This window comes from Ovis canadensis, chromosome 3, assembly GCF_042477335.2.
Source record: "Ovis canadensis isolate MfBH-ARS-UI-01 breed Bighorn chromosome 3, ARS-UI_OviCan_v2, whole genome shotgun sequence".
Lineage (NCBI taxonomy): Eukaryota > Metazoa > Chordata > Mammalia > Artiodactyla > Bovidae > Ovis > Ovis canadensis.
Window position 1 is genome coordinate 31876694 of NC_091247.1, and position 22926 is coordinate 31899619.

General features: G+C 39.2%; 1 protein-coding gene and 1 long non-coding RNA gene across 7 annotated transcripts in view; one reads left to right on the plus strand and one right to left on the minus strand.

The window, feature by feature from the left end:
* The window catches only part of ITSN2 (intersectin 2), a 124183-nt gene that overhangs the window by 14040 nt on the left and 87217 nt on the right, over window positions 1-22926 (minus strand). For 5 of the 6 annotated variants that reach the window (XR_011255542.1, XM_069582665.1, XM_069582667.1 and 2 more), the window contains 5 exons: window positions 22722-22888; window positions 20707-20752; window positions 20324-20445; window positions 19228-19324; window positions 18623-18814 (listed from right to left, as the gene is read on the minus strand). Coding sequence is in view for 5 of the 6 variants with exons in the window: in XM_069582665.1 (XP_069438766.1) it covers window positions 18623-18814; window positions 19228-19324; window positions 20324-20445; window positions 20707-20752; window positions 22722-22888 (624 nt within the window). In the remaining variant the exon portion in view is untranslated. Of the gene's footprint in view, window positions 1-13695; window positions 16943-18622; window positions 18815-19227; window positions 19325-20323; window positions 20446-20706; window positions 20753-22721; window positions 22889-22926 lie in introns of those variants that run through there. The other variant, XM_069582670.1, reaches the window with a different exon arrangement.
* LOC138931511 (uncharacterized) lies at window positions 83-4501 on the plus strand. The gene is made up of 2 exons (XR_011446587.1): window positions 83-700; window positions 3823-4501. It is a non-coding gene; the product is annotated as an uncharacterized lncRNA (long non-coding RNA).

Sequence of the window (22926 nt, forward strand, 5' to 3'; positions counted from 1 at the left end):
AGACATCTACTGGCAGGATGCACTGAGTTTACAAATATTGCCTTCAAAGAATCCCATGGCCAGCCAAAGGGCTCTGGGACCTGGGAGAGCAGAGCAGTGTACACCTGCGGAAGCTGGATTCATCATTGGTGCCTCGGTGCTCCAGAGCCACAAATTAGCAACGCCTGTAATGGCTCAATGTGGCCTGAATGTCTTTCTAAGGAAGTCAAGACAGTGTGAAGGATTTTCAGAAACAGCCTCAAAGAGGCTATAAACTGTGCTGAGCTTGTGAAGAACCTATGCTATTCTTGCCATCTCAACACATTTTCAAACTATTGTAATAATTAAAGGAATCAAATGCTTGAGAACAGTGTTTTCCAAATTGCAGGTCATGAGCCATTTGTGAGTCATTCTATCAATTGATTTTTTAAACAGAAACAAAACAAAATTAATAAATGAATTGAAGCTACCATGTATACAGGGGGCTTCCCAAGTGGCGCCAGTGGTAAAGAACCTGCCTGCCAATACAGGAGACATAAGAGACATGGGTTTGATCCCTGGGTCATGAAGATCCCCTGAAGGAGGGCATCACAAAACCCACTCCAGTATTCCTGCCTGGAGAATCCCAAGGACAGAGGAGCCTGGCGGGCTGCAGTCCACAGGGTCACAAAGAGTCGGACACGACTAAAGTGACTTAGCATGCACCATGTAAACAGGATCGGTAAGTACTTCCTGAGAAAATTTTCAGTTAGGTATGTATTTGTGGATGTAAAATGTAGTTCCTACTGTGAGCTGCTGTTTAAAAAGTGTTTGAGAAACATTTCTCTAGATTTCCCAAAGTTAAGTGCTCAGTGAGGAAACCTAAAGTGCCCAGAACCCAGCAGTTCCCAGCAGGAACACTACCTCAAGCAGAGGGAACGAACTGGTGGTTCAGGCTACTCTGCAGCCACAGAGCTTGAGGGCGGCCCAGGGCAGTCTCGCATGGCGTGAGGGTGAGAAATACCGCATTCACTTCAGATCAGTGTGCAGGCAGAGCTCAGTGTCTAACTGAAGTGATGTTAATCTCAGAGTCGTTGGGTTAGAAACTGAAGGCTTGGCTTACGTACAGGAGGTGGGAAAAGGCCTCAGAAAGCCCTTATCAGACAAAAAGAAAAAGCAGGTAGGGGCCCCGCAAGCAACAGCAGTAGGCAGTCGCAGTGTGTATCCGGGAGGCAGACAGGAGGGCAGCAGGAAGGTCTGGGGAGTGAGGCCGCAGGAGCAGGGGCAGCCACCAGCGGCCTCTGCAGACGGCGGAGCATGGATCGAGGCAGACACCCGCTCGGGGACAATCGCACAAAGCCACAGAGGTGGAAAAGGCCAGGATCAGACCAGGAGGTTCTCTTTCGGGCTGCTTCGGGATGTTTATGTGTTTTGTAGAGACTGGGCCTTACAGAGAGTTGTGAAGACAGCTGTTCTACTTTCTGCACGTGCTGCCGACAGCTTAAAAGAAATTACTCCCACGGTCGAACAAAAATTGATTTAAGGCAGGTTCCGTTTGGTGGTACCAAGCAGAGCACAGTGCCACGGTCACGTTCAAACTTCTCAAGCTTTCTGGGGACTGTGTTTCACCCTGTTCTAGCAGGGAGATCTGCAGGAATGAGCAAGAACTGGGGACAAGTCCCTGCCTGCCCGGCTCTGCAGCCAGGAGGCTGGGGGAGGCTGATGCCTGGGACAGTTGCTGATCACCCACCACCCAGCTGGCTCTGGTGGAAGCAGTGACAACAGTTTCTAAGGCTGCTCCACCTCTTCGCTGGTGGTTTACAAATCTTGGTCATTCATATTCTGCCACATTCACATTCCAGCTCTACTATTACTTAGATAACATTTTTGTCCATGTTTGAGCTAAATACCTAGGGAAATCATGGGTTCGATGTGCTGGTTATGTTTCTTCTAATAGTCACCACCATAAACATGTAACCATTAACATGAATTGAATTTTCCTGGGCCCTCTTTTTGCATGCCATTGTGTTGGGCACCAACAGGATAGCACACTTCAGGAAAGAATGATATATGATAAAACCTGCAAGCATTGGCCTGTCTGTTCAGTGTCTGTGAATAACAGGAATAGTCTCAGGTAGTTTATAGTTTCTAACGCTGGAACATACATGATGTGAGCTTCATCAGGATGACTGTGGGACAATCCTTGTACTAACGCCCTAGCTGACATTTGTGCATTTCATTACTTATGGTTCTTAAATGTTTATCCTCAAAATTTCTAAGCTGACCCCTACCATCACTTTTAGATGCTCTTATCTCTGATGTCAGGGGAAAAAAAAAATGCAGGCATGATGCCCCTTTAACATCCTGCCTGTCTCCCGGCTCACTTATCCCTGTACTTCCTGCCTGTGTCAGGGGCCAAGAGGATCCTGCTTTGTCCAGAAGCAGAATCCCAACCCACCCTCTCTGGCAGGACCCTTCCCCGCCCTTCCACTTCCAGTCCCCAGTGGTCCCTCCAGTCTATGAACACAGTCCTGTGTCCCCCCTACCACAGTATTTACCACACACACATGTGCCTTCGACACTGCTCCCTCCTCAGACACCCGTCTCTAGTCTTACTGCCAAATGGCTCTAGAGGAGGCTGTCAGTCACTCCCCCCAACCCTGGCTCTGTCACCTCTCCAACTTAGAGTCACTGGTTTCTGTCCCACTGCTCCACTGACACTGCCTTTTGCTTTTGTTTTTTAACTTTTTATTTTATTTTGGAGAATAGCCAATGATGCTGTGATAGTTTCAGGTGAACAGCTAAGGGTCTCAGTCATACATAAACATTGTATCCATTCTCCTCCAAACTCCCCTCTCATCCAGGCTGCCAGGTAACATTGAGCAGAGTTACCTTGCTACACAGTAGGTCCTTGTTGGTTATCCATTTTATTAATAAATATAGCAGCAAGACACTGCTTTTGTGAAGGTAATGACAACTCAGCATTGCCAGTCCAGAGACCCCTGGGAGTTCATATCCTCCTGTACCTGCCCACAGCCCTGATACCTCTGATGAGCTGCTGCTTCCAGCCCTCCGGTCTCTCCCTTAGCCCGTCACTCTCCTCTTCCTGGTGTGTCCTTTTGCATTTCTGCTTCTGCCTGCCTCCAGGCTCTCTGCTTCCCCCAGTCCAGCAAACACTACAATGTATTTCTGGCATTCCTGACCTGCAGGGTCAAATGAGTGTGGGCTAAGCTACAGATGTCTTTCTCTGCTGGGGTCACAAGGTGCATGGACATACCAAGGCTCTGAGAAATCCTGCTCTAAAGAAACATTCAGTTTGAGTGAACTCAGAGCTCCCCACACTTACTTGACCAGAGAACCCTCTGTTTTGAGGGGAGAGTGAATCTGTTGAGAACTGAGGAATTAGGGTTTATGGATAGAATACACCCCTCTGCCATCCTCTGCACCTGCACTGTCCAATATGGTACCCATTAGCAACACGTGACTACTCAGCACTTGAACCTTGGCCAGTCCAAATAGAGAAGTGCTATGAATGTGAAATATACAGCAGACTTTAAAGACCCAGTACAAACATCCTGGAAGGTAAAATAATGCATCAGTACAGAAATTGTTACACCAATTACATACTGAAATGATAATATTTTGGATAATGCTGGGTTAAGTAAAAATAATTATTGAAATTAATTCCATCTGTTTCTTCTTACTTTTTAAAATGTAGCTGCTGGAAACTTTTAAATTACATATGGGCTTGTATTTGTGACTTACATTATATTTATATCGAACAGCTCAAGCCAGCCACTACATTTTTTTATCAGGTTTCCTCCCTGATGGAAATGTTCAATGGCTGCTGTTTTTTTTTTGCAGAATGAGGTCCTAACTCGGGGAGAGCACGAGGCTCCGGAGTCTCCTGAGTCCACCAGCAGCCTGCCTCTGAGCGTGCCGCCCACCTTCTGGCCAGCCTGGCCTGTGCTCAGTGCTCATGGTGAGCTGCACGCACTGGCCATGCCTTGGCTGTTTCCGCTTCTGTCCTGGGCTCTGTCCACAGCCTGTCTCCACACAGAAGCCATCGCATTACCCCTTCAGGGGAAGCTCACAGGGTCCCACTCTGGGGAAACCTCTCACGTCCCCTGCCCCACTTGCTCCCACAGTGCCTCTCCTTCATGTTTCCGTGATCCCGGTTTGCATCTGTATTATAACACTTCACATAACGTGACTTGTAGTCCATCTGTATACAGTTAGTATGGCCATCTCTCCCAGTGGAGGTTAGGGACTGTGTCTGACAGTCTATAATAGAACACTTAGCAGTGCTTTTGCCATGGAGGTCAGGAAATACTTACTGAACGGAAGGCTATTCTGTCATCTCCAGACCCATTGCTCGTCTTTCCCCCGCTCTGCTCCGTCCTTTTCTCTTACTGAAGCACAGCTCTTAATGGCTCCTTTAGTCACATCTATTAGTGGTAAATACTTTCAAATTTTGCCTGAAAATGCCTTTATCTCCCCCCCTTTCATGAATAGTTTAATTAAAATTCTAGTTTGACAGTTATTTTCTCTTAACACTTCCTATCGTTGAGTTGTGTGCAGTCAAGGCTGACTGCTGTTCCTATGTAGTTATTCTGCTCTTTCTTGGTTACTATTTTCAATACTTTCTTTTCCTCTTTGGTGTTTTGCAGTCTAGGTATGGCTTTATTTTTTCCCAGAAGTCACTGTTTTTCCTGAATCTGTGAAGTCACATCTTTCATCACTTCTAGAAAATTCTCAACCTCTAAACAGGCCAAACTCTAAGGCTACTTTTGTAAGCTCCTTCCTTACTTGGCTTCTGCCTGGATTTGGTTAACGAGAGGAGGTTCCATCAGGATACTGAAGACTATTAGGGTAGACTAGGAAAAGAATCCTCCTGCCACAACAGTGAGATGACAAGAAAGCATTTAGTCCCCGCTGGGTAAAGAACAGAAATGCCTGGGCTGCATCTCACATAAATGTGGAGTTCAAGAACTCCTGAACTGATGAATTAACACAAAAATTAGTTTCTGGCTGGTGATACCTTCAGGGTGCTTCCCAGAGAAAACGTACAACTGGTCTGGAGGGTCACTCTCACAACCTTAGTTCCACAGGATTTACATAGAAAAACCAAGTCTTGCTAAAGCTGAGTTCGTAGTAAAAAAAAACAAGGACAGACTCCCCATTCATTTTGAGGATTAGAGCTGCAAGAACTTTAGAACAAAAGGGGGTATAAAATATGTATGTTTAAAATAACTCAAGACATATATAATGTACTTGAAATCCTAAGTAGGGTCTAAAAAACCAATAGGCAGATTTGAAAAAGAAATGAACAGAAAGGTAAATATTATCGTACTATTAATAGATGAGATAGCCGATCAAACACATCTGAGGAAACGATCAGTAAATCTGAAAAACAGCTGAAGAAATTACTTAGAATAGAGCCCAGAAAGACAAAAAAGTGGAAAACATAAAATTAAGGTTAAAAGATATAGAGGAGGAAATGACAAGGCTCAACATACATCTAATAGGAGTCAAGGAAGGGAGAATAAAAAGAATGGGAAGAGATAATACTGAGAGAATGGTTGATAATTTTCTAGAACTGATGGAAGTTATGATTATACAGATTCAGGAGGAACAATGACTCCTGGGAAAAAATAAAATAAACCCATACCTAGACTGCAAAATACCAAGAAAAAAAATTGTTGAAACAGTAAGAAAGAAGGGGCAGAACAATTACACAGGAACAGCGATCAGACCTGGCTGTAGACAATGCAACCCAAGAATGCTGAGAAATGGGAGTGTCGAGAAAAAGTAACTGTCAAACTAGAATTCTAATTATACTATTTTTCATGGAAGAAAGAAAAGAAAGAAGTCACTCAGTCGTGTCTGACTCTTTGCAACCCCGTGGACTGTAGCCTATCAGGCTCCTCTGTCCATGGGATTCTCCAGGCAAGAATACTGGAGTGGGTTGCCATTTCCTTCTCCAGGGGATCTTCCCAACCCAGGGATTGAACCAGGGTCTCCTGCATTGCAGGCAGACGCTTTACCCTCTGAGCCACCAGGGAAGCCTATTTTTCATGGAAGAGGAGGATATAAAGGCATTTTCAGGCAAAGTTTGAGAGTATTTACAACTAATAGATGAGACTAAAGGAACCATTAAGAGATGTACTTTGGTAAGAAAAAAATCAAAAAGAGAAATAAAGAGATGCAAAGGGTAGTGGGAAAAAAAAGAATGGTGAACACAAATACTAGTAATGATGTGGAAAAAGTTATTTATATTAGAAAATAATAATAATGACTAAGTGGGATAAGTTCAATGTGAATTTTTAAAAAAGAAGCAAAGAAAATACATGGTAAATAAAACATGTCAAAAAAGATAGATATAAGTATCAGACAGTTCTAGTAAATGTAAATAGCTTAAAATTATCAGTTAAAAGAGAGATTCTAGACTGGATAAAAAAAAAATTCAGCTAGATGCTATTTACAAAGATACCTAATATGTAAAGTAATGGAAATAAAGGACTGGAAAAAAACTATCCAAATGCAAAATATAAAAGAGCAGTGTGTGGGGGGATTTATTAGCAACAGACAAAACAGGATTTCAAACACTGTATAAGAAAATATCATAAACAACTCATGAAAATGTAATAATTCTTATTTTATTTGCAACCAACAGGAGCACCTCAAAATCTAAAATAAAAAGCTGACAGAATTACCTCCCCCAAAAAATAAAGAAAAAAGAAAAACTAAAAAATCTATCATTGAAGTAGTATATTTTAATATTTTTCTCTTAGTGAAAATTAGTAAGAATATGAAAGATTTGAACACAATTAACAGGCCTCATATAATGAGAATATAAACAAGAGAATACACATTATTTTGCTCAGGCAACCAGAGACATCTTTGATACTTTTCTTCTCACACTTCACATTCAGTCCACCTATAGCTCCATCTTCAAAATAGATCAGAGTGGTCCATAATCTGACCACGTCCTACCTCATCCACCACCATCATTTTGATCCCCCCTAACCCCCAATGTAGTCTAGCAAGCCAGAGCTATTCTATTAAAACATAGCAGGTCATAACACTCTTTGGATCAAAACCCTTCAATGGGGTGTTCTCACTCTGAGCAAAAGTCAAAGTTCTTAAAATCAGGCCACAAGAAAAAATCTCCCCCATCTCCATGGATACCTGTCCTCGCTGCCTCCTCCTCTTTCTCCTTCCTCATTCCAGCCACACTGACCTCTGTGTTGCTCCTCAAGCATCACAGGCAGGCTCCTTGCACGTCATGTTCCTTCTACCTACAGCGATCTTCCACGTGTCCACAGGGCTTCCTCCAGATACCCATCACATCTGTCTAGTCTTTGCTCACATATCACCATGTTGGAGAAGCTTCATCTGAGTAGTCAGTTTGAAACTGAAATCCCTCTGCATCCACTTCTCCCCACCCAGCACTTTCTTTCCCTAACCTGCTTCAGTTTTCTAAGATTTCACATACTTACTCGTCTTGTTTTGTCTGCTGCTGCTGCTAAGTCGCTTCAGTCATGTCTGACTCTGTGTGACCCCATAGACGGCAACCCAACAGGCTCCCCCGTCCCTGGGATTTTCCAGGCAAGAACACTGGAGTGGGTTGCCATTTCCTTCTCCAATGCAGGAAAGTGAAAAGTGAAAGTGAAGTCGCTCAGTCGTGCCCGACTCTTAGCGACCCCATGGACTGCAGCCCACCAGGCTCCTCCGTCCATGGGATTTTCCAGGCAAGAGTACTGGAGTGGGGTGCCATCGCCTTCTCCCTGTTTTGTCTTACCCTACTCAAATATCAGCTTCAAGAGGACAGGACTTTTTATCTATTTTACAATCTTCTATGTCTCCAGTGGCTGACACATAGTAGTAGGTTTTACAAGTATTTATAAATGATGATACGAAGATAGACTCTGAGCTGCAGGAGATGGTACATAGATATTAACTACAGGCAGTCAGAAAATGATGAAAACATCCTGGGAAGTTCTTTCTGATAGACAAGAAGAATGGGAAAGCAGGAACAATGAGAGATCATGGCTACTATCAGGTCAAAGTTCCCAGACAAATAATGCGTGGTAGGCTGGGCCACAAAACCCTCCCAACCACATCCCCCCTCCCCACATACACTTGTTTTTTAGGATGTGGAGACTGAGAGACGAAATATGAATAATGATTATGAAAACTCTGTGTCCCACTATAATTGGGAACCACTCTTCTAAATTACAGCGCAAGCAAGAAAATGAGGCATCTTCACAGATAGCTGCCAAGATTCCAAAAAGTGAAGGACAAAAGGCAATCTGTGATGACTGACACAAAGAGGGCTTGTTCAGATGACATCACAAAGTCCCAGAAAGGTCCTTGCCCATTCTGAGGAGAGGAACACCTCTGAACAATGCTGTTCTCTGTGTCCCCAAGTTCAGCTGCCAGGGTATCACATAATGGTTTTCAGTCTCACTGTGTGGAAAATCAGTGAAAAGATGAGATTTTAACAGTAAATCCAGATGACTGAGCTGGGTGCATTTTCTGAAGGCTGCCTTTAATACTGAAGCTTTATCAAGGCAATAGGAAATTACTGGACATCTCAGTTTGTAAGAGAATAGCCTTTTATCTGCTTGGCAAATATTTACTGAGTGCAAACCATGTGCCGGGTAGCATGCTCCCACCATGAAGCCATACACATTTGTGGTTTTGCTTTTGGAAATTTAAATAATCCTTGAACCATTTTTTAAGCTCTTGTGTGGTTTTTCGATGCTTGTCAAGTTCTGTGCCATCAGGTGTTATGTCGCTTAAGTACAGAAAGGTCTGTCTGTGTATAGTCTAATGCTGCAGACCATCAGAAAGCAAAATATTTCACTATCAGAAAACAGACACATTCTAGAACTGCCAAAAGCAGCTCTACTGATAAATGCAAGTGGATCCGCATTTACCAAAATAAAATCAATTTGGTGTTATTTTTTAATTTATAGGAAAATATTATAAGCCTAAAAGACAGCAAAGACCTCCCCAAAGCAGACAGAAGTGCAGATTCTGGCCTCAAAAAGCAGTTAGTTGAAGCTGATTTTTGCATTATCTTCTAGTCTCCCAGACTTGATTCTATATCACTGACTTAACTGAGGGAATTAATGTACTATTCAGAATACAGAATATTATGAAGAGATGTCATGAAAGAGTAGTTTCATGTCCACCCAGCACAGAACTTCCAATTTTAACAGTACAAATAACCAACATGTGTATCACTATTTACAAACCTCTAATCAATCCTCTGATTAACAAATACAAATTTGACCCCTACATATAAGCATATGGAAAATCTGAGGCTTAGTAGTTAAGGGACTTACTGTAGGATTTAGAACTACCAAATCCCTAAATCTAGGTGTGTTGATCCAAGTCTTATACTTTGAAATTCCAGGCCCTTTTAAATGGTGCTTACATGACAATCCTATTTGGGGTGAAACACTGGCAATAGCGTGTACGAACCTGACCTGGCCTCAAGCTTACTGAATTCTTGAGGAAAAAAAGATTTCAGTAGAAATAGTTGGAATGCCAAAAAATCCAAAGGCACTGAAGAAGCCAACAGGGTCCTTAGTCACCTTTAACTCTTTTTTTATATCTCTGTGACATCATTGGTTCCTTTACTAAACTTCTATTCGGTTACACATACATAACAACTTGTATCTAACAGCCAATTTCAAACAGACTGTGTACCCTTCACGCTCTGTATTAGATCATCCATTGTTACCGTACTGACCTGGGGCAACAGGAGTTTCATCTGCACATATAGTTTTTTATTGTTATTACTAAGCTACACCTCTAACTTTACCCAATGGTATGACTATACAGCCTGTGTTTTCCAGCTTTTTATGATATATAATACTATGCCCCAAACTGCCGAATTTAGAACACACTAATTCTGTAGCACTGCCTGACTCTGATTTCATGGTGGTTAACAGATGACCACTGACTGGTGACAGGTTTCAAAGCAGCAGGTCCTTCCAGTACCTTGAAATGCAACTTTACCAGCCTCAATTCATTTAAAGCTGTTAATGCTCTTTACCCTCTTCTCACCTATATCTTGGAATTAAATGATGATTGTTCTAATTTTGTGATTTGAAGTAACAGCAACTCCAAGTTAGTGAGGGATGGCTAGAAGCACAAGCTCTGGAGTCAGATCTGGACACTAGTTATATTCCATCACACCCAAGATGTTTAGTTCATCACTTAGGATACAGCAAATGCTTGGTAAGTATTAACTGTTACTTCCAGTATCTATATGCTAAGACACTGGACTGGTGCTTCATAAATTGCTTAAGTCTCACCTGTAAGATAGATATTACTCTCTTCATTATAAAGGTGAGGCGAAGGCTCCTAGAGGTGAGCTCATAGAGCCATGATTCAAAGCAGCCACAACTTCCTATTACATTCATTTTATCATTCTTGGATTTTGCCTTTGATAACATCATTAAGACATCTCTCTTAAGCACATCTTTCAAAATTTGTTGTTGTTTAAAACAGTTTTTAAAGTGATTATAAAAACAATTTACTCAACTTAAAAATAAGCAAAGGATCTGAATACACACTTCTCCAAAAAAGACATACAGGTGGCCAACAAGCACATGAGAAGATGCTCTGTCATCATTAGTCACAGAGATGTAATTCAAAATCACAAGGTATCACTTCACACCCACAAGGATGGCTTTAATAATATGTCAGATAATAACAAGCATTGGTAAAAATGAGGAGAAACAAAAACCCTTGTATACTGCTGGTGGGAATAAAAAAAGAAATAGTAGCCATTTTGGAAAACAGTCTGGCAGTTCCCCCTAAAGTCAAGCCATTTGATCCAGCAATTTCACTCCTAGGTACAGACCCAGGAAAAATGAAGGTGTATGACCATGCAAAAACTTGTACATACATGTACATAGCATTATTTATAAGAACCAAAGAGTAAAAACCCAAATGTCCACCAATTAATATATGGATAAATAACAATGGACTATTATTTGGCCATAAAAGGGAATGAACTACCAATACATCCTACAGCATGATGTACCTTGAAAACATTATGCCAAGCAAAATAAGCCAATCGAAAAAACCCCAAACATTTTATGGTTCCATTTGTATATGTCCAGAATAGGCAAACATGGAGACAGAACACAGATTAGGGGTTGCCTAGAGCTGCATGGGAGGCAGGGTGCTTAGGAAGATATGAGGGTGATAACTAACGGATACTGGTTTCTTTTTGAGGTGATGAAAATGTTCTATAATTACTCTGGTAATGACTGCATAACTCAGTGAATATACTTGAATATACTAAAAACCACTGATTTGTATAGTTGGGGGAACTGTATGGAGTATAAATTATGTCTCAACAAAGCTGTTACCAAAAAAGTGATTCTGTTCAATTTTATCCTTTTGAATATTCTTCTTAGAGATTCTTATCCTTGTTATAATATTCAGCCCTTGCTTCCTCATCTTCTCTGCATGTACATTTTACACAAACACTGCAGCCTTTGATTTTTCTTCTTTTCATTGATTCAAGCTACGGTTGTACTGCAGGAACTTCATTATTATGAAAATGGGAGGCAATATTAGCACTGGAGAGTAGAAGCTAACAGCATGGACTCTGGAGCCAACCACTTGGGTCTGAACCCAGCTCTACCACTGACTATCTGTGTAACCTTGACCAAGTTATTTAACTTCTCTGTGTTTTAATTTCCATGACTATAAAAAGAAAACAGTAATAAGGACCTTAGAAAAATACCCAGACTAATAAGTACTCAATAAATAGCACGTTTCCTCTTTTCATTTTATTGATATGAGCAATGGTTATATAGGTAGAATTTTATTATTTTATAAGAATGGTGATACTAGCGTAACAATCTCATTTTCCTAGAACCTTTGTTTCTTGTCTTCATGGGTTCCTTTCACTATACAACCCTTAACTCCTGATACCCTCAAAGGTCTGATTTTCTCCCCAGGTCACCTCATTTACTTTCACTGGCTCAGAAACTATCAATGTGCATTCATGCCACCAGCTGATATACATCTGATGCTGTATATCTTAATTATATCTCATTACCTGCTGGACAATTCTATCTGGATGTCCCACGGGTACTTTGTAGTCAAAACCAAACTCATCTTCTTCTCCCAACTGATTTTTACTGTAGCTGGTGGCACCATGATTTCTCCCTGTCACCAAGATACAAATCTGGGAATCAAACTGACCCTTTCACCTGCCCACACAATCCATAAATCCCCCACCTCCTCCCAATGTTCCCTCAGAAACTATTCTTAATGCTGCTTCATCGTTTTTTCTCCACCTTGGCTTCACGTAAGAATCATCAGAGGAGTTTTTAAAAAGCCCCATGCCCAGGCCTCACTTCAGGCCATTTAAATCAGGACTCGGGCATCAATAGCTTGTCAAAGGCCTCCCAGGTGGTGATTCCAACGAGCAGCCAAACCAGGAATCTCTGGTTTAGCCCCCGGCCTGCTCTCAAGCCTCAACTTGTCTTGCTGGCTTTCCACTTCCACTCCAGCGATAATGAACTGCTTATAGTCACCCCTCTCCTCCGGCATCCAGGCTGCTGCTTGTCTCTATCACTCTCCCCACCACTCTACCCTCCAATCTGGCTTTCTCCTACTTATCTTATGCATCGAGCAGTTGCCTTATCCAGAAGTCTTCTCTAATTCACCAGTCTACAGATGAATCAGGCATTCCTCCTCCATACTCTCTTGTGTGCATGCATGCTAAGTCACTTCAGTTGTGGTCAACTCTTTGCAACCCTAAGGATCATAGCCTGCCAGGCTCCTGTCCATGGGATTCTCCAGACAAGAATACTGGAGTGGGTTTCCATGCCCTCCTCCAAGGGATCTTCCTGACCCAGGGATTGAATCCACATCTGCTGGAGGGGCAGGCAGGTTCTTTACCACTAGTGCCTCCTGGGAAGTCCCTGTACTCTCTTGGTGCCCAGTAAATCTCTCTCAGTGTACTTAGCATGCTGTTTTATAATTACCTGCTTTCATGCCTGATCCTCTTACAGTTAGGTCCTACCTGAGACCTGGACCACTTGTCACTCATTTTCATATTCTCAGGATCTAGTACTCTGCATTCGCTTATACAAATGCTCAACATATGTTAGCTGAAAGACTTTACAGAGATGAAGAAACGTTTTGTTTATATCCTACATTGACAGATGGGTTGGATTTTGATCCACTTTTTTTCACTCAAGGTGAAACCACCAACTTGATTACTGAAGTGTAAAACTGCTTAACTCTGGTGCCTCCAAGCATCCAGTGGAATTTCTTTTACTGAATATAGATTCTTATTATTTTGTACTAAAAATGTCTTAGTCTACATTTGCAGTGAGTATTAACTTGTAAATTCCTTCCAATCTTTTTAAAGTTGGATTTAAAATTATAAATAACATAGTAGTCTATTATTATCCTAGATATTTTCTTTTATTATTATCCTAGAAATTTTCAAATCAAAATTTCTTTTGCTTTTGAGATACATACACTTATCTTGGACCAAACTATCTCAATCATTACCACTTAAAAATTTCTTTTGTCCCTTGTACTACAATACAACTTGCTGGTCTGGACCAAGAGACCACGTTAAGGGAAAAGAGAAATTCCAAAGAAATTCAAACAGGACTACAATATAAACAGTTAAAAATAAGTTTTAAAGGATGCTTCAAAAGAAATACACAATACAAGAAATGTAGTTTGTGTCCCTTTAATAAACACACTTGCATAGTTATATTACAATTTTGTAAAAATGAAAACGAATGACCTCATGCCAAGCGTGCCCAGCATTTGCACAATCTCAATACCTTTAATATTATAGTTTTCAAGGCGCACAAAATAAAAATTTAAGGCAAAAAAACAGCACTTTGCAACAATTTAATAATTTATTACATTACAGTAGCATCACAGCAGCATCCAATAATGCCACTATAGGCAAAAATCTCTCAGTCTTTCCATTAGAGAGTCTATTTACAAGAATTTATAACTTGGTAAAATTCATCCTAAGAAAACTTGGCAAATAAAACTTTGGACTGGAATTGGCATTTCTTTCTCTACTTTTCCTTCCCCTACTTTATTTTAAACTATCAGAATTCATATTATATTTTAAAACACTAATGTAGCAGTTATACTGTTTTAATAGCTGTATTATTTTAAAATGACTCCCTAGGATAAAGTTTTAGAGGAAACTATACAACAGGTAGGATTGATTTAGATTTTCAAATTTTCTTAAAAAAAAAATCAGCTTTGGTCTTAGAACTGATTTTTTCATTGCTGGAAAACCCATCAGGTTTAATCACATGCTGTAGAAATGATTACAACATACTGCAATTTTTAAATAAACACGTATTTTGATTCTTCACCTCCTACAGGGTTCAGATTTGCTCAGTTGTGCTCCCATTTTTAAAATTCTATGTTCCTGATAAACTCCTTCTAATGTCTCTTTCTAAGTAAACTGAAGCTGCCTCTTATACTGAATGAGGAAGAGAGCAAACACGTGGCTAAATATGAGGTATTGCAAAGGATTGCATGCTCATTTAAGGACAAGTTATTATTATATGTCATACCATTTTCTTTACTTTTCACTTCCTGTCAAATATATGACAAAATACCTAAACAGAGAGAGGTATTTCTGTAAATACAGTAAATTTATTTCCCAGACAGACACTCAGTTTAAATACGCCATTATAAGACTTAGTCCATAGTACCTGATGAATATATTCTTTTCATATTGATTTACAGACACTAGTCTCTACCAGAATGTCATTCTTTATAGTTATCAGTGTAAAAGTGAAGCAATTTGAGCTACAAAGATACCTTTGAAATAATTTATCAGTGTAATTAAATAAGCCCAAATTCAAAATTATAAAGAGAATGTTATACTATACCATGTGATTAATTAAGTGGTCTTATTTCTAACCTCAGGGTTTAAGGTGGATTTAAAGTAACTGCCCTGAATTTGAACCCAACTAACATGTTCAGAAAATAAAAGGCAAGACCAAGTAACCCGTACAATTTAGAAGATCAGCTGAATTTACAAGGATCCAGTCTTTACACTGTACCCTTTAGTGACTGCAGGCAAATCTGTTATGCCACCTGTAAAATAATATTATTGCTTTCCATTTAATGTCATATTTTATAAAAGTATCATGATGATGCCAAATGCTAAAAGTTGAGGTGGTCTAGTAACTAGAAATCCCTGCCTCAGGGAGCATACATGCCTGTCACCATACATCCCAACGATGTGAAGTATTCTGGAACACAGACATTTAAATTTTGTCAAGTTCTAACTAAACTGTTGATTCTTCCTCAAGTGTTGCAAAGTTATGATTTAGGCAATATATGACTAAAATCATTTATTCATAATGTGTAGGCACATTAACACAAATATTGCACAAAATATGCCTCAGAGATATAAAAACACATTTCACTCTTCTTAAAGAACTCTGTGAGGAAATAAGACTCTGTGATTGTATGTACACTTTTCCTGATAATACTTGGACATTCAGAAACAGTAGATTGCACTGCAGTTTGTAAACAGTTTAAATTGCATAATCTTCTCATTGATTTTCAAATATGATTTAATACTATCCACTAAAAGTCAACTAAGTACTCTCACATTTATAATAATGTTTTACTATCCTTGCAGTTTTTGGCTCAAGGAAAAGAAGTAAAGTCCTATGCCAAAGTTACCAATGTGGCTGAAGAATAGATATTAGGTAGAGAATTCTGAATGGTAAAATCAGTTCTGTAGCCACAGAGCAGCTTCATGGTCCCAGAGGAATGCCAGCTCCCATGCAGCTTTCCTTCACTCTAATTCAGTCTCAACTAGATAGAGACTGTCTGCCTGCTTCAAGGGCATTTAAACTCTTCAAGCATTCCTTATGATCTTTACTAAATACATTAAGAAGAAAGTCAATCAGCGCCCCTTTGTGACCTGGGATATGGAGTCACCTCATTAACATAGATAACATGAATTTCTGACTTTAAAATGTATAGATATAAATTCTCTGCCTAAGGTAGGGAAAGTTTCATATCTTATAGTCAATAATGGGAGCCCTTCATTCCTCAAAAATAAGCCATTTTTAGGTAATCAGTAAAGAAGTAACAACTGACTGCCGCAGCACATCAGCAGGATCTTCACGAGCCCAGAGACCCCAGTGGACTCCTACGGTGCAAGGCTCACTCTGGGACAGCCGCAACAGATAAAACCCACCCTGTTCTGCACGTATGGCTGGGTAGGGCAGGCCACTTCCCTCTTCTATGAGGCAAGAAGAGCTCCCCTAAAGTGTCATCACTCCCACACCAAAATACACAGAAAACAGAGAAACGGGTATTTCCAATTCTTGGCCTTTTAACAAACTTAAATATTGGTACTTATAGTGGCATATTAGAAAGTAATAGAGGAAACAGTGCCTATTGGGGGACAAATCGCATATTGAACCAATTAAGAGCTCATTGTGATTAGGATTAGGTCAAACGTAACAGCAAAACATAAGCAGTTCTGAATTCTGTAATGAATATACATGTTGCAATAACATTAGAAAAGCATGGCAGCCCATTCCAAACCAGCAAGAACAGTTTGTGCAAATAGTGGGTCTTTGTGTGTTTGAACTCCCACCATGTAAGGGCAAACTCAGTATGCATGCTAATGACCTACAATTACCAAATTAAAAAAGGAGAAAAATGCTAAAGGATGCCAGAGTGAACAGCAGGGAAAGCCACACAAAGACCCACTATCCTTTAACTTGTTACAAATAAATTTTAACTGTAAATTAGAAACCCAGAGAAATAACCACAAGTGGCTCTAACATTTGAGAACGAAGCTAAGGAATTGTGTAGGAGATATTTGATCAGGGCTGCCTGCCCTGTCTCCACGCTAGAGTCAAACTTGGATAGTGGGTCTCTGGGGTGCTTTCACACTGGAAGACAACACTGGGTCCTATAAAAAGAAAATGAGGGATAAAATGAACATAAAGCAAATCAAGTGGGTGAGAAAAATTCTACTGATTACATGCAACATCAACAAATTTGAACTACTAAAATTCTCAACCTTTAGAAAATATCCTAACTACCTAGTGAAATGAAAATGTATAAAGGCTTGAGAAACACACACGATAGTCTAAAACTTAACTAGTTTTCACTGACTCATATACTCCTGGCTGTTCTTCCTTTAGAACAGTTTCATTTTTTTCTTATATTTATTATAAAAGACTTAAAAGGGAAAAATATGTTCCACCATTGGGAAATAAGATAACAACAAAACATTTGGAACATGATCACTTTACATTGTAGACACTATAAAAGTCAAATGCACTGATAAACCAGAATGCCTCCAAGGATCACTTAGCCCAAGATCTTCCAGACCTAGTGGGTCTGAAAAGTACCTTCCTCTCTCAGGCCCAGGAAAGACACCTCGGGTATGTTTATTAACCAGACAAACTGGCAAGCCCTGAAAACTGCCAAACCATCAGCAGAATTTAAAAATGGTCTTTCATTTAAGTAATCCAAGTTTTATAATTTTCCTTACTACCTCTTCTGAAACCCTGAGGTATTTTTAGGAATATTCAAAGCATAAAAAACTGGACTCCACGTCCAGACTGGGAAATTCAGCTGCTCTATCTAAAGGACGGTCTTCTCCCCAAATCACAATGACCTTTATAAGCTCTAAAGTGAAAATAATGCACTAATAATTTAAAATGATGGATACAGTACAAAGTAAATTCATAATACTTGCACTTAATTGTAAACACAGCTCAGCTTTGACTGGGTTACCATTTATATGTTCTTAGAAGCTAAGTTAAAATGAAAGGCTAAAGCTTTTAGATAATTTCACAAGAATGATAAAAACACAAATCATGATGTATTTTATTAAGAAGGACAAAAAGATCAAAAGGGTGAGGAAAGGTGACCTCTATTTTATGAAGCTAAAAAAATATTTCCAAGTACTGTTTATTCTCTAATGCTACATTTACTGTCAAGTGTAAGAAAGGTGAGGTAACTATCAAGAGATAATTTTATATAATATCAAATCGTATACATTGAGATATGGATCCCTGCAGTAAAAGTAGTAAAACAGATCTTAATTCATATATCTCTGTGGCATGAGTTACCTACCTTAAAAAAATCACCTAATGAGATTTTTGCAAGCACTTTATTTGTAAAATAAATTTTATAATTTTCTTCTAACCTGGTGATGTGTAATAACATGGGAAATAAGGTTGCAAAATTAATAGCACCTGTACACTACAAGGGTCATTCTGCACAGCTGAACACACTAACTGCCAGCTAGTCTCTACTCTCTCTTAAGCTGAAAAAGGCTGGTATAAAGAGAAGCTGCAGCAGAGACTGTTATCACACCAAGGAACTCATGAAAGAACTAGAACTTTTTTTCAGATAAAGTCTAACAGTAAGGTCTGAAGCTAGGAAAACAGAATTGGAAAAAAAGCAATATAACTTTTGATTTTGTGGAAGTTTCTTATTATATCTTCTTACTCTAAACATTAATAAACATTCGCTGAGAGTGCTCAGCTTAAGATTCTGGTTGAGAAAAGTACGGAATGCAGTGCTGTACGCTAAAGCCGATGCACTATGAAGAAGTAAATAGTCTGACATTACTCACACTGCTGACTTGGATCTGCATCCGTCGTCATCTTAACATAGTTCGAAGGGAAGAGACCAGTCACCCCACTGATTTCTCCTTGCCACCAGTCAGGATCATCCTTGTTTAAAACATTAATAAGCTGTCCCTTGGAGAAACTGAGCTCATCCTCGTTGTTTGCTGTGTAGTCATACATGGCAATCACCTGACATACTACCAGAGAAAGAACAACAAGAGCAACAAGTCAAATTGTGTAATTCTCCCTATTAGCATCATATGTTAAAATTCTGCTAACATTTCCCTCTAGCTGTTCTCTCCCACCCTCCTTCCTCTATTCCCTGTTTCACTAAAGCAAGAATTTCCCAAATGTAGTTTGGAAATCCAAGCAACTGGTTTGAAGTATGATGGTAGAGCAATTAAACAATTTCAAGGAGTGATGTAGTTCAAGCATCACTGAACAGCTGGCTGTTTCTAACAGAACTTTTTAGAAAGGAAGTTCTCACAGAGGTAAAGAAAGAACAAATTTTAAAATATTTTTCAAAGAATTGGCTAATTTAAGAAATGCTGAGTTAAAAAAAAAAAAAAAAGCTTCCTAAGATGAAACACAAGTTAACACATTTCCATACCAGGATGAAAGGCAGGTGTAGTTCTTTCACTACTTGGACCCAAAAGTTTAACATGGCTGGCAGGAAACCATCCTTTCTGTCGCTTTTTCCCTCTGGCCTATAAAATTAGCAAAAAGAACACACAAAATGAGACTAAAGACAATTGTTGAGACATAAACTAAAAATAAGAAAATCCAAACTGTGTAGTAAAGAATTTAACCTTGCCCAAAGGGAGGCCTGGCCTTTGCCTATGGCTCCTGAAAGGTAATCTCAACCTTTGAAATGTCTTGACTGTTAAAAGAGTGTCTCAGTTTATGTGGGGGGGCTTAACAATGCAGGAGCCTAATGATGTGATTAACGGTGGGCCCTCTGGGTCATAATATGAACACAACCTCTGGAGGGACTGGAGACTGAGTTCAGGCATGCGAACAATCAGCCGTGTCTACTTGATGGGGTTTCAATAAGCACACTGGAACCCAAGGCTCACGTGAGCTGCTGCTTGGCAATACTCCATGTGTACTGTTGCCAGGAGATTTATGCTGCCCATGACCCCACGGGGAGAGAACAATGGGAAGCTCTGTGTTAGGAACCCTCCTGAACTCCGACCCATACATCTCTTCCCTTGGCTAATTTTAATCTAAAGCCTTTTGCTGTAATAAATCATAACCATGAGTATAACAGCTTTCAGTGAGTCCTATGAGTTTTTATGGGAAATTACTGAATCTTGCAGTGGTCTTAGGGCCCTCCAAACTTACAATCTGTGTTAGGAGGGAGGGTATCTTGAGAACACTTGAATTCTGCACTGGCCTTTGAGGTCAATGTTAAACAACTGGAAGACTCAATATGCATCTCAACACTCTTTGTAGAAGTCTATTTGGAGATTGTTCAGTCTCAAAGTTCTCCGCATACTTCGCACAAATAATATTCGTAAACTAAAAAGAGCTTTCTAATGTTCTCCTAATAAGTAAATACCTCTTGGAGCTTTGTTAATAATCAATCAAATAATTATTAATTATTAATCAAATAAGACAAATTAAATTTTTATTAATCTGATGTTTCTAATGAGTAGGCATTACTTTTATAATAATATTAACAAATGTTATTTAAAAGTTATTACCTGTAATTCCCCTTGCCACCACCCACTTGTGTTTTTCTTTAGAATTAGTATTAACTGTCCTGGTGCGAGGCTAAGCTGTTCAGAACCAGAAGCCGCATATGCTGATGTTACTTGAGCAATCTCTGAAAAGAAGAAAAACAAGGGACTATGAATTCAAGACTATTAAACACCCTAGTAGTTCGTCCGCTTCATCATGATACATATACGAGGTTTCTTTAAGAAGAAATACAAGGGACTATGAATTCAAGACTATTAAACACCCTAGTAGTCCGTCCGCTTCATCATGATACATATACCAGGTTTCTTTAAGAAGAATACAAGGAACTATGAATTCAAGATTGGTAAACACTTTGGTAGTTTGTCGTCTTCATCATGATACATACCAGGTTTCTTGTTTGATGTTCCAGATTTGCTAGCACTCCCAAAACCCTATAAGGAAACGATACACTGTTTTATCATTTTTCAACAATCCAGGGTTAAAAGTACACAGGCTATTAGGAACTAGAGATTTCTAATTCCCAGGGTCCTCATTTCTTTAGAGTAAGAGCAAAATAATGATTAACCTTATACTGATCAAATAAGTTAAGAATCCAATACTTATAGGGAGAGTTGACTCTGACAGAATACATTATATATAAGTAGCTGATGTTGGCAACTCAACAGGAACAGCTCGTTTTCTGAATCTTTTCTGAATATTAAATGTTAATACAAATACATTTCATTTCATCATTGGGGGGCGGGGTCAGAATTAATGCCCACCACATATAACACTTGTGCTCTGGGTATGTTAAGGGATATGTGAGTTTTGCTCCTGCTACATATAAGGTGATGCTTTTATTTTTAATTGTTTGCCATGTTCCTCCTGAACCTGACCTAAGAACAAAGACTGCGTAACAGCAACTATGACCTGTTTGACTTTACAGGATAAGTTGGGCCAATCACATTTCTTATTTTTAGGAATTGTTATTTGTAGACGTTTTAATGATGGCCATTCTGTCAGGTGGTACTTCACTGTACTTTTGAATTTGCATTTCTCCAGTAAGTAGTGATGTTGAGCAGTTTTTCATGTGCCTATTGGTCATCTGTATTTCTTCTATGGAGAAATGTCTATTTAAGTCTTCTCCCCATTTTTGAATTGGGTTTTTTTTTTTTTGGTGTTGTTGAGTTGTATAAGCTGTTTGTGTATTTTGGAAATTAAGCCCTTGTCAGTTACATCATTTGCAACTATTTTCTCCCATTCTATAGGTTGTCTTTTCATTTTGTTTATGGTTTCCTTTACTATACAAAAGCTTGTAAGTTTGATTAGGTCTCATTTGTTTATTTTTTGTTTTTATTTGTATTGCCCTGGGAGACTGACTGAAGAAAACAGTGGTATGATTTACATTGGAGAATGTTTTGCCTGTGATCTCTTCTAGGTGTTTTATGGTGCCATGTCTTATGTTTGAGTCTTTAAGCCACAAATGTAATTTTTAAAATATTATATAATGAAATGTAGCAATATAGGGAATATCTGCATAACTCAGTGATCCAGTATTTGCCAAATGATCAATGAATGATGTCATCACACTCAGTATACAAAACAGACTGGTGAATTTTAATGTAACAATAAGGAATGTTCACTGATTTGGCTTCAGATTCTGCACTGCAAGTAATCTACAAGAATTTAGTACTTGTCAAGTTTTGGTACAGCAGTGTCAAAGAATATCCACAGGTATCCGAATACGTTCTTAAAACACTTTTGTTATCGCTCATATTTGTGTGAGGTTGAATTTTCTTCAACTACTTCAACCAAACGTTTTCATTTCTGAAGATGGAGAAGTACATATTTGTTTTCCACCAAAAGCAAGTTATTTAAGTCATCATATAATGGGTTTAATTTTGTTATTTCAAAATGAATTAGTAAATTTTTTAAAATTTCAGTCTTAATTTCTAATATGGGAAATATTGCTAGAAATAATCCATATATTTTCAGAAACTTTGGAGTCCCCAATAACTTTTAAGAATGTGCCAAGTTCCTGAAATCAAAAAGTCTGAGAACTGCTGCCAGTGGTAGGAGCAAGGCAGCAGGAACTCTAAGAGTGGGCTGGGTCATAGTAACGGCAGAGCCTTAGAGATGTCCGGATTCCTTTTAAGCCTCCCTGGATCCAAACCACTCCCTAACTTCAGTCATCATGAGGCCTGGCCCTATCTATGGCTCTTGTTCTTGGAATTTCATAAAATCATTTTTCCTTTATCTAACAGGATCTCTGTGATAAACTATATTTTATTGGAGTTACCTTAAATGGTCTCCTTGTAACCAAAGCAGCCCAACCAAAACCATATGTAAGCATCCTTTATAAATATGAACCTTGAGCAACAAAAATGGAATGATTCTGTTTCTATACCAAAGTAACTCTACCTCCTGATCTTTTGGTTTGACATAATTTGATGGAAAAATTCCAGTTCTGTCTCCAATACTTCCTGTCCACCATTCTCCATCTTTCTGGGTCACCAACAGTTCTTCACCTTCAGTGAAAGTCAAATCTCCAGGTTCTACACTTGAATATGAATAAAGTGCAATATACTCTGTAGGGAATAAAGAAAAAAGAAACTAATTTTGGTTA